At 35.5% G+C, this 12,958-nt stretch overlaps 1 protein-coding gene across 9 annotated transcripts in view; it reads left to right on the forward strand.

Annotated features, from left to right (window-relative positions):
- MIGA1 (mitoguardin 1) overlaps window positions 1-12,958 on the forward strand; it is a 95,960-nt gene that overhangs the window by 49,772 nt on the left and 33,230 nt on the right. For all 9 annotated transcript variants that reach the window (XM_087866023.1, XM_087866027.1, XM_087866028.1 and 6 more), the window contains one exon: window positions 3,656-3,756. In XM_087866023.1, the coding sequence (XP_087722149.1) occupies window positions 3,656-3,756 (101 nt within the window). The remainder of the gene's footprint in view (window positions 1-3,655; window positions 3,757-12,958) is intronic.

Below are 12,958 nucleotides of genomic sequence, written 5' to 3' on the forward strand. Positions count from 1 at the left end.
AGTAGGTTAAACATCTGCCTTCTGCCCAGGTCATGATCCCAGGGTCCTGGGATTGAGTCCTATGCCGGGCTCCCTGCTCAGTGTGGAGTCTGCTTCTCCGTCTCCCTCTGCTGCTCCCCCTGCTTGTACTCTCTGTCAAATAAATAAATAAAATCTTTACTCTTAAAGATTTTATTTATTTATTTATTTGACAGAGCGTGAGAGAAAGAGCACGATCTTTAAAAAAAAATAAAAATAAAAAAATAAAACATTGACAACTCCCTAGAAGGTCCCCTTGTACCTGGTCCCAATCAACACCCTCCCCCACACACCTAAAACTAACCACTGTCCTGATGCTCATGCTAATTACCTCCTGGCTTTTCTAACAGTTTGACCAACTAAATGTAGTCCTGATCACTATAGTTTAATTTTGCTTGTTTTGAACTTTATGTGAATGAAATCATACATACAATTCTTCACTCAACATGTGAGATTCATCCTTATTCTTGCATATAGCAGGAATTCGTTTTTATTCACTTTTATTGTTGTATTTCCTTCTTTGAATATACCCCAGTTTGTGTATTCTATGGTAGATGGACAATTGTGGGTTTTTTTCTAGTTTGGAGTTGTTATAAGCAGTGTTGTTACCAACATTCTTTTATGTATATAACCATGCATTTCTGTAAAAAAAACACCTAAGGATAGAATTGCTAGTAACAGAGAATTCAGTCTTGAACTTTCAGAGATACTGCCAAGCTCTCCAAAGTGGTTCTACCAATTGAATTTCTACCAGGGGTTTGTGAGTTTCCATTGCTGTACATCTTTAACAAAAAAAAAATTGCCATTTTTTTCCAATTTATGGTATTTTGTTGGGTGTGTAATGATAATGTGTTTTTTGCATTTTTTTCGGCTAAGAAAAATTTGGTAAGATGTTTCTGAAAATATTGACTAACATGAAGCCGTTAGTTTCCAGTTTTCTAAGTTGTCCCTGTCTTTCAGTACCACAATCAAGAATTTATACTTTTTAGAAAGAGTATTTTAAATTTTGATTTGATTCATGATAGCAGGTAGCTTGAGATATTACTCAGTATTCTTTCTTTATACTTTTTATTGGCTTATCTAAAAAAACAGGTGAATCATTTCTCTTCATAATTTAAGCTGGCATTCTAGGAATCATAGCAGTTACTGAAGTGAGAGGTATGGTCTGTGGTTTATGAAATTAAATTTGATGAATAAATCTTTCCAGTTCCTCTGAGCCATTTTTCTTTGTTAGGTGGTTTTTTTTGTTTTTTTTTTTTTAGTAAAGTACTAGCTGGTTACTGTTGAGTGAAGTAAAACAGACTTTTAACAGCTCATGGGTAATGTCTGAAAGGTAAAGTGACATAAGATAAATGTCTGTGTTCCACTCTGAAAATAGCTGAAGTCATATGGAACCAAGATTTAACTTAATTGACTCGTAATTTAATCCTGCTTTAAAAGTGGTTTGGCGTAATGAAAATTGTACTGAGATTTCATTTTCCACAATTAATACTAACAATGGAAAAATAAGAAGATAAAGGTTTCAAAGTTGTAAATGCCAGTTCAATTTTGTAAATGATTTATCTCTCAAAGTTTGTGCATTTTTTAAAATCACATGTGCACTGAAAAGAAAATAATGGGAGTTTTTCTGGATTATTGAATGTCCAAAAATACCAATCTGATGGCTGTTCATAAGCATAAAACCAATTATGTTGCTTAGTTCTCAAGTTCAATGAAAAATTTAAATTTCTAAAAGAACGTATATTTTTGAAAATAGAATAATTTAACTTCTTATTTGTTCTATTAATAGTCATTCAGTAGTAGAAGGCTTTTAAGCTGTGAAGTTAGGTACTTTAAAAGGGTTGATGTAACCTTCATCTGGAAACAATTATAATTTAATCTTGGAAGACAAATGGTTAAGTTGTCAAATGTGGGCTCCCTAAATATAAAGTAGGAGAAAAAAATATGCATATGGTTATTTTCAATATCTAATAGGAATGAACCAGTTATGTCTTATTTGCTTTTCTGCTTGGCTTATAGTTTGGAATATAAATTCGTTGCAAAACTTGAGTTTAAATTAAATTAATGGTTTGCATTTAAGAAAAAACTCTACATTTCCTGTATAGAATCACAAATGTCCATGTTTTCTGGTACTTGATGGTTTTAAATAGAACTTGGAAAATTTCTGGTAAAGGTAATGAACTTCTATTTTGGGAAAAATGATAGAATAGAAATTTGGATGAATGAAAGCCAAAGAGATTTCTAGTTCCTTCTTAAAGAAGATAAAGTATCTGACAAATTTAGCAGATTGAGGATCAGTAAGAAAAATTAGTATATATTTTGTTCTTTGCTTTTTCATAGTTGTGATAAATTTTAAAGGATATCAGTTGTTTGCTACAATGTAGACACATCTGTAAGCAAGTTCAGTATTTATTTGAAAAGTTAATGTTAACAGATTTCTGATGATAGTATGTGAAGATATTGATACCACATTCAGAATGCTGCATATGTTAATAGGTAGACTGTCTCGGCATGGCCAGATAAAACCATTTGCCAAAGTATTTAAACCTTTTCAGCCCTTATAATCATTGGGACGGTTATATTTGACCCTCACATAGCCAGAGTAAACATCAGGGACCTAGCTCTGATTGTTTTTGGCCTTTCAGTGTTTCAAAGTAGGCCTTAAGGACTGAAGAACATATCTATCTATCACCCTGGTGAGCTTGGAGCCCGACTTGAGTCTTGATCCTAGGACCTGGGATCATGACCTGAGCCAAAAGCAGGAGTCAGCCACTTAACCAGTGGAACCACCCAGGCGCCCCTAGAGATACTTTCTTCCTAAATTGTTTTAATCAGTTTATCACAAGTGACTGGCCAGACAACATTTTACGTTAATAATTCATTTAATTTGAATGAACCTACTCGTTTTCACAATTTGGGTAAGGTCACTTGCAGCTAATTTGCTCTGTTTCAGACTGCTCTGGTTTATGCTGATTTTACAATGTATGGCAGATAATCCAACTCTAGTTATATTCCAGTTAAATTATTACATATCCAAAAGCTTTTTAAATCTGATATTAAGTTTAATCCCTTTTTAAAGTAAAAAGTCTGCTTTATAGTACTTTCTCTTCTGCTTGGCAGTATTTCAGAATTAGTTAAACAATGAATACATTTTGAGAATCTTATCAGGTTATACCGCATTGGTTTGTATTTATTGTTTTTCTTTTAGGTTCCAGTCTAAACCAAGACAAAAGAAAGAAAGAAAGGAAGAAAGAAAGAAAGAAAGAAAGAAAGAAAGAAAGAAAGAAAGAAAGAAAGGGAAAGAAGAACAAAGAAAGAAAGAAAGAAAGAAAAAGAAAGAAAGAAAAAGAAAATACCTACTATAGAATGTCAGTGACAAGGAATATCAGTTTCTTTTTTTTTTTTTTTAAAGATTTCATTTATTTATTTGATAGAGATAGAGACAGCCAGCGAGAGGGGGAACACAAGCAGGGGGAGTGGGAGAGGAAGAAGCAGGCTCACAGCGGAGGAGCATGATGTGGGGCTCGATCCCAGAACGCCGGGATCACGCCCTGAGCCGAAGGCAGACGCTTAACGACTGTGCCACCCAGGCGCCCCGGAATATCAGTTTCTTAACTTTTCTTCTTTTACTTTTAAGATAAAGATACAGATACCACCGTGAAGGGGAATATGGATGAATTTGGCCTGCGAGACTCCTTGAGCATTGCATCAACTGATTCCTTTGCTTCAGCAGCAGAGGTAGGACAGTATGTTCCCAGTGAGAATTTCTCATTCTTGTTCACCAGGCAGTATCGTTTTGCCACTGTGCTGTAATTCATTTGCCATTTATGTAGTATTTACTATGTGGTAGATACCAGGTTACAAAGATGACTGTAACATGAATATGAGTTTGCACAGTAGCTTATAGTCTTTTTAAAGAGGTGAACATGTAAACACATACTTTAGAGGTACACTGTCATATACTGTGGATTATGGGTGAGCCATGTAAGTATCGTAATGGAAAGTAATATCTTATATCAGGACTCTTAAAAATGTTTAGATTCCGGGGTGCATGGGTGGCTCAGTCGGTTAAACATCAGCCTTCGGCTCCAGTCATGATCCCAGGGTCCTGGGATCGAGCCCTGCATCAGGCTCCTTGCTTAGCAGAGAGTCTGCTTCTCCCTCTCCCTCTGCTGCTCCCCCTGCTTATACTCTCTCTCTCTGTCAAATAAATAAATAAAATCTTTAAAAAAATGTTTAGATTCCTTAGCTTAGAAATCACACTTCTAGATATATTTTTTAAAGATTTTTATTTATTTATTAGAGAGAGAGAGCATGCAGTGGAGAGGGGCAGAGGGAGAGGGAAAGAGAACTCAAGCGGACTCCATGCTGAGTGCAGAGCCCCACTTGGGGCTCTGTCTCATGATCCTGAGATCAGGATCTGAGCCGAAACCAAGAGTCAGTCACTCAGCTGTGCCACCCAGGCACCCCTAGGTGTTTCTTTCCAGAAGGTGATCAGATTCAAAGATTTATATATAAAAATAATCACTATGGCATTTTAACAATAATGAAAAACTGGAAATAGTCTAATGCCAAATTATGGTGCATACATAATTTGAAATATTGTAGTGCCAAAAACATGTTTCCATTTGTTTTTAATGACATGGGAACATTCGTTAAATGAAAAGAGTAGTAGGTAGAGAGTATGATTGTAATTTTGTAATTAGAAAAAACAGAAAAACATGTATGTAGTATATTGTATAAGTATTTAGGCAGAGAAAAAAGTCTAGATATAAATACACCAATGTGTAAACAATGGTGATCAATGAATTATAAATTTATGGGTTATTTGTTTTCTACTGAGGTTTAAATTTTGTATCAAAAGAGAGTGCTTGCACAGTGCTCATCTTTTTATAGTTTTTTCTACTTAAAACAACTTTAAAAATCACATATGCTCAATTTTATCGTAGAATAACTTTATTTTTATGGTAGATTTTGGATATTAATGCTGTCTTTTTTCATATAAATAGTATCACACATCTGTAATTCATTCTGTAGTGTAGAAAGCTTTAATATTCCAATACCTTGTACCCTCAGCCTTGATTCTGACTTTTTAATTTTATTGTTATTCTTATTTTTAAAGATATTTATTTGACAGAGAGAGAGAGTACAAGCAAGGGGAGCGGTAAGCAGAGGGAGGGGGAGAAGCAGGCTTCCCCACTGAGCAGGGAGCCCGACGTGGGGCTCAATCCCAGGCTCCTGGGATCATGACCTGAGCTGAAGGCAGATGCTTAACCAACTGAGCCACCTAGACACCCCTAATTTTATTATTTTTTAAAGATTTTTAAAAATTTGTTTATTAGAGTGCACGAGAGAGAATGAGTAGGAGGAGGGGCAGGGGAGAGAGAAAATCCGAAGCTGACTCCGTGCTGAGTGCAGAGCCCGATGTGGCACTCAATCCCACAACCACGAGATCATGACCCAAGCCAAAATCAAGAGTCTGATGCTCAACCAGCTGAGCCACCCAGGCACTCCTCTGCCTTTTTTAAAGATGTACTGCTCGTAATCTTTAATCTTCTCAAGATTTTTTTTATATGTATATGTAAATTTTAGTTATTGCTTATGTTAGCATCTCCTGAATTATTCACATTTTCCTTATATTTTTGTATTTGTAAGTTTGGAATAGATGAAACATATCTACTTCTTTTATAGAAAAGGTATTTCTCTTCCCTTTTACTATTTGATATAGACAGCTTTATCTTTCTGTTCTTTTTTTTAAATTTTCTTCCAGCTTCTTTGAGATATAATTGATATATAATGTATAAATTTAAGGTGTACAATGTGGTGATTTGATACATACATATTGTGAAATAATTACCATAGTAAGATTAATTAATGTGTCCATCACCTCACAGGATTATGTGTATATTGGGGGGATTGAGAATGTTTAATATTTACTCTCTTAGCAACTTTCAAGTATATAATACAGTATTGTTAACTGTAGTTGCCATGCTGTGCAGTAGATCCCCAGGATTTCTTAGTCTTCTCACTGGAAATTTGTACCCTTTGACCAACATCTCCCCATTTCTCTCACTCAGCCTCTGGCAACCACCATTCTGCTCTCTGTTTCTATGGGTTTAGCTTTTTCAAAAAGATTCCACATGTGAGTGATAGAATACAGTATTTGTGTTTCTCTGACTTATTTCGCTTAGCATAATGCCTTCGAGGTCCATCCATATTGTCGCAAATGGCAGGATTTCCTTCTTTATCACCGATGAATAATATACTTTACACACACACACACACACACACACACACCTCTACATGCTCTGTATCTTCTTTATCTGTTTATCTGTTAACAGGACATTTAGGTTATTTCCATATATTATTGGCTATTGTGAATAATGCTGCAGTGAACATGGTAGTGCAGATATCTCAAAATAGTGATTTCATTTCCTTTGGATATATACGCACAAATGGGATTGGTTGGATGATATGGTAGTTCTATTTTAATTTTTGAGGAACTTCTGTATTGTTTTCCATAGTAGCTGTACCAATTTACATTCCCACCAACAGTGTACCCAGTATCCCTATTATCCTTGTCCTTGCCAGTATTTGTTATCTCTTGTGTTTTTGATAATAGCCCATTCTAATAGATGTGAGGTGATATCTCACTGTGGTTTTGATTTGTATTTCCCTAATTATTAGTGATTTTGAGCACCTTTTCATGTGCCTGTTGGCTATGTGTCTTATTTGGAAAAATGTCAATTCAAGTCATCTGTCCATTTTTTAATTTTTTCTGCTATTGAGTTCTATGGGTTCCTTATATATTTTGGATATTAACTCCTTATCAAATAGATAGTTTACAGATATTTTCTCCCATTCAGTAAATTACCTTTTCATTTTGTTGATTGTTTCTTTTGCTCTACGTAAGGTTTTCAGTTTGATGTAAGTCCCGCTTATTTACTTTTGCCTTCATTACTTGTGATTTTGGTGTTATATCCAAAATATCGTTTTCAAGGCCAATGTCAAAGAGCTTTTTCCCTGTGTTATCTTTTAGCAGATACATGGTTTCAGGTCTTATGTTTAAGTCTTTTTTTTTTTTTTTTTTAAGTAGTCTCTGTGCCCAGTGTGGGGCCCAGTGCAGGGCTTGAATTCACAACCCTGACATCAAGACCTGAGCTGAGATCAAGAGTTGGACACTTAACCAGTTGAGCCACCAAGGCATCCCTTACATTTAAGTCTTTAGTCTATTTTGAGCCAATTTTCTGAGTGGTGTAAGATGGATGTTCAATTCATTCTTCTGCATGTGATTATCCAATTTTCCCATAACTGTTTATTGAAGAGACTGTCATTTCCTCGTTGAGTATTCTTGGCTCTCTTGTCAAATATAGGTTGGCCTTATATGCAAGGGTTTATTTCTAGGCTCTTGATTCTGTTACATTGGTCTATGTGCCTGTTTTTATTCCAGTACCATACTGTGTAATTACTATAGCTTTGTAGTATAGTTTGAAATTGGGAAGTGTGATGCCTCCAGTATTGTTCTTTCTCAGGATCACTTTGGCTCTTTGGGATGTCATGTGGTTCCACACAAATTTTAGGATTGTTTTTTCTATTTCTGTGAAGAATGCCACTGGAATTTTGAATCTAAAATGGCTTTAGGGATTTTAACAATATTAGATCTTTTGATCCATGAACATGAAGCATCTTTTCACTTATTTAGTCACTTCAGTTTCTTCATCAAAGTCTTAAAAGTTTTCAGTGTACAGATTTTCACCGCCTTGGTTAAAGTTTTTTTTAAAGATTTTATTTATTTATTTGATAGAGCAAGCGAGCACAAGCAGGGGGAGCAGCAGAGGGAGAGGGAGAAGAAGGCTCCCCACTGAGCAAGGAGCCCAATGAGGGGCTGGATCCCAGAACCCTGGGATCATGACCCAAGCTGAAAGCAGATGCTGACTGAGCCACCCAGGCCCCCTCCTTGGTAAAATTTATTCCTAAGTATTTTATTCTTTTTATTACTATTATAATAGGGTTGTTCTCTTAATTTCGCCTTCTCTCTTCTCTTTCTCTCGTTCTATTAGTTTCAGGCATACAATATAGTGATTCAACAATTCTACGTGTTACTTCGTGCTCATCATGATAAGTGTACTCTTAATCCCCTTCACTTACTCCACCCCTCGCCCTACCCACCTCCCCTCTGGTAACCATCAGTTTGTTCTCTATAGTTAAGAGTTTGTTTTTAATTTTGTCTTTTTTTCCTTTGTTTTGTTTCCAAATTCTCATATGAGTGAAATCATGTGGTATTTATCTTCTCTGACATATTTCACTTAGCAGTATACCCTGTAGATCTATCCATGTTGTTGCAAATGGCAAGATTTCATTCTTTTTTGTGGCTAAATAATATTCCATTGTGTGTGTGCATTTGTGTGTGTGTGTATATAATATTTTCTTTACACTACATCTTCTTTAACCATTTATCCATTGAGGGACACTTGGGCCGCTTCCATACTTTGGCTATTATAAATAATGCTTCATTAAGTATAAAGGTGCATATATCTTTTCATATTACTGGATCATAAGGTAGTTCTATTTTTAATTTTTTGTGGAACCTCCACATTGTTTTCCACAGTAGCTGCATCAGTTCACATTCTTACCAGCAGAGCACAAGGGTTCCTTGCAATACTTGTTTCTTGTTTTTGATTTCAGCCATTCTGACACGTGTGAGGTGATATCTCATTGTGGTTTTGATCTGTATGTCCTGATGATGAGTGATGTTGAGCATCTTTTCATGTGTGTTGGCCATTTGGATGTCTTCTTTGGAGAAATGTCTGTTCATGTCTTCTCATTTTTTTTTTGGATCATTTGTTTTTTGGTGTTGAATTGCATTAATTCCTTATATATTTTGGATACTAACCCTTTATTGGATATGTCATTTGCAAATATCTTCTCCCATTCAGTAGATTATCTTTTAATTTTGTTGATTATTTCCTTCACAGTGAAGAAGCTTTTTATTTTGATGAAGTCCCAATAATTTATTTTTGCTTTTGTTTTCCTTACCTCAGGAGACATTATCTAGAAAAATGTTGCTGTGGCTTATGTCAAAGAAATTACTTCCTGTGCTCTCTTCTAGGATTTTTATGGTTTCAGGTCTCCCATTTAGGTCCTTAATCTATCTTGAGGTTGTTTTTTTTTGTTTTTGTTTTTGTTTTCTTGAGAGAGAGCACACACGAGCAGGGTGAGAGGTGCTGAGGGAGAGAGAAAATTCTAAGCAGACTCCATGCCTAGCATGGAGCCCAAAAGTGGGGCTCAATCTCACAACCTTGAGATCATGACCTGAGCTAAAGTCAAAAGCCAGATGCTTAACCAACTAAGCCACCCAGGCGCCCCTTGAGTTTATTTTTATGTATGGTGTAAGAAAGTGGTCCAATTTCATTCTTTTGCATGTAGCTGTCCAGTTTTGCCAACACGGTTTGTTGAAGAGACTCTCTTTTTCCCATTGCATATTCTTGCCTCCTTTGTTGTAGATTAATTGACCATATAATCATGGGTTTATTTCTGGTCTATTCTGTTCCATTGATCTGTGTGTCTGTTTTTGTGCCAGTACCGTACTGGGTTTTGTTTTTTTTTTTTGATTTTTGATTATATTATGTTAGTCACCATACAGTACATCCCCGGTTTCCGATGTAAGGCTCAATGATTCATTAGTTGTGTATAACACCCAGTGCACCGTGCAATACGTGCCCTCCTTACCACCCATCACCAGCCTATCCCATTCCCTCATCCCCCTCCCCTCTGAGGCCCTCAGTTTGTTTCTCATAGTCCATAGTCTCTCATGCTTCATTTCCCCTTCTGATTACCCGCCCTTTCTTTATCCCTTTCTTCCCCTACCGGTCTTCCTAGTTCTTATGTTCCATTGATGAGAGAAACCATATGATAATTGTCTTTCTCTGCTTGACTTATTTCACTTAGCATTATCTCCTCCAGTGCCATCCATGTTGCAGCAAATGTTGAAAAATCGTTCTTTTTGATAGCTGAGTAATATTCCATTGTATATATGGACCACAACTTCTTAATCCAGTCATCTGTTGAAGGGCATCTTGGACATCGAAAACCGGGGATGTACTGTATGGTGACTAACATAATATAATAAAAAATCATTATTAATAAAAAAAAAAAAAAAAAAAAAAAATGAAGGGCATCTTGGCTCCTTCCACGATTTAGCTATTGTGGACATTGCTGCTATGAACATTGGGGTGCATATGGCCCTTCTCTTCACTACATCTGTATCTTTGGGGTAAACACCCAGTAGTGCAATGGCTGGATCATAGGGGAGCTCAATTTTTAACTTTTTAAGGGACCTCCACACTGTTTTCCATACTGTTTTGATTACTATAACTTTGTAGTAAAATTTGAAATCTGAGACTGTGATACTTCCATTTTGTTTTTCTTTTCCGAGATTGCCTTGGCTATTTAAGATCTTTCATGGTTCCATACAAATTTTAGGATGGTTCTAGTTTTGTGAAAAATGCTGTTAGTGTTTTGATAGGGATTGCATTAAATTTGTAGATTGCTTTATGTAGTATGGACATTTTAACATTATTTGTTCTTCTAATCCATGAGCATGAAAAATCTTTGTATTTGTGTCATACTCAGTTTCTTTCATCAGTGTTCTATAGTTTTCAGAGCACAGGGCTTTCACCTCCTTGGTTAAGTTTATCCCTAGGTATTTTACTCCTTTTGGTGCAATCGGAAATAGGACTGTTTTGTTCATTTCTCTTTCTGCTACTTCATAATTAGTGTATAGAAATGTAGCAGGTTTCTGTGTATTTGTATCCTGTGACCCTACTGAATTCATTTATCTGTTCTAGTTTTTTGGTGGAGTCATATAAATATATATGTGTGTGTGTGTGTGTGTGTGTGTGTGTGTATAGCATCATATCATCTGCAAATAGTGACAGTTTTGCTTCTTCCTTACCAACCTGGATGCCTTTTACTTCTTTTTCTGTCTGTTTGCTATGGCTGGGACTTGAATTCATATGTTGAATAAAGGTGGTGAAAGTGGACATCCTTGTCTTGTTCTTTTTTTTTTTTTTTTTTAGGATTTTATTTATTTGACAGAGAAGAGAGTGAGCAAAAACAAGGGGGAGCGGCAGGCAGAGGGAGAGGGAGAAGTAGACTCCCGCAGAGCAGGGAGCCCGATGCGGGGTTCAATCCCAGGACCCCAGGATCATGACCCAAGCCAAAGGCAGTCATTTAACCAACTGAGCCATCCAGGCACCCCTCCTTGTCCTGTTCTTGACCTTAGTAAAGCTCTCAGTTTTTCAGCATTGAGTATGATGTTACCTATTGATTTTTCATATATGGTCTTTATTATGTTGAGGTATGTTCCCTCTAAACTACTTCGTTGAGGGTTTTTATCATGAATGCATATTCTACTTTGTCAAAAGCTTTTTCTGTATCTATTGAAATGATCATATGGTTTTTATCCTTTCTCTTTTTGATGTAATGTATCACGTTGATTGACTTGTGACTATTGAGGACCACTCTTGCATCCTGGGAATAAACCCCACTTGATCATGGTGAATGATTTTTTAAAGGTATTGTTGGATTCAGTTTGCTAATAAAAATATTATTGGGGATTTTTGCATCTATATTCATTACAGGTATTGACCTGTAGTTCTCTTTTTGGTAATGTGAGCCTCATAATATGAATTTGGAAGTTTTCCTTCCTCTTCTATTTTTTGGAATAGTTTGAGAAGAATAGGTGGTACCTCTTTAAATGTTTGATAGAATTCACCTGAAGCCATCTGGTCCTAAACATTTGTTGGTTGGGAGTTTTTTGATTAGTGATTCAGTTTCATTGCTGGTAATTGGTCTGTTCAAATTTTCTGTTTCTTCTTGATTCAGTTTCGGAAGGTTAGATGTTTTCAGGAATTTATCCATATCTTATAGGTTGTCCGATTTGTTAGCATATAATTTTTCATAATATTCTCTTGAAATGCTTTGTATTTCTGTGGTGTAGGTTGTCATTTCTCCTCTTTCATTTCTGACTTTGTTTATTTGAGTGTTTTTGTTTTTTTTTTAATGGGTCTGGCTAAAGGTTTATCCATTTTGTTGTATTTTAAAAGAGCCAGCTTCTGGTTTCATTAATCTGTTCTGTTGTGTTTTTATTTTGTGGTTTTTTTTTTTTTTTTTTTAGTTTCTATTTCATTTACTTTTATTCTAATCTTTATTATTTCCTTCCTTCTAGGAAGGAAGGTGTTGTGTTTTCTTTGTTCTTCTTTTCCTAGCTCTATTAGGTGTAAGGTTAGGTTGCTTATTTGAGATTTTTCTTGCTTCTTGAGTTAGGCCTATATTGCTACAAATTTCCCTCTTACAACAGCTTTTGTTTCATCCCAAAGATTTTGGACCATTTTGTTTTCATTTTCATTTGTCTCCATGTATTTTTTGATTTCATCTTTGATTTCTTAGTTGTCCCATTCATTGTTTAGTAGCATGCTACTTAACCTCTGTATGTATTTGTGTTATTTCTAGATTTCTTTCTTTCTTTTTTTTTTTTCTAGATTTTTTTTCTTGTTGATTTCTAGTTTCAAAACACTGTTGTTGGAAAAGATGTATGTTATGACTTTGATTTTTTTAATTTGTTGATGCTTATTTTGTGACGTAATTATGTGATCTATTCTGGAGAATGTTCATGTGTACTTGAAAAAGAATATATATTCTGCTGTTTTAGGATGGAATGTTCTGACTATATCTGTTAGATCCATCTTTTCCAATGTGTCCTTGAAAACCACTGTTTCCTGTTTTCTTTTTGGATGATCTATCCATTGATGTAAGTGGGGCGTTAAAGTCCCTACTATTATTGTATTACTATCGATCATTTCATTTATGTTTTTTATTAGCTGCTTTCTGTATCTGGGTGCTCCCATGCTGGGTGCATAAAAGTTTACGATTGTTTTAT

The sequence above is a fragment of the Ursus americanus genome, chromosome 12 (assembly GCF_024610735.1).
Source record: "Ursus americanus isolate L20-20 chromosome 12, mUrsAme1.1.p, whole genome shotgun sequence".
In the NCBI taxonomy this organism is placed as follows: Eukaryota; Metazoa; Chordata; class Mammalia; order Carnivora; family Ursidae; genus Ursus; species Ursus americanus.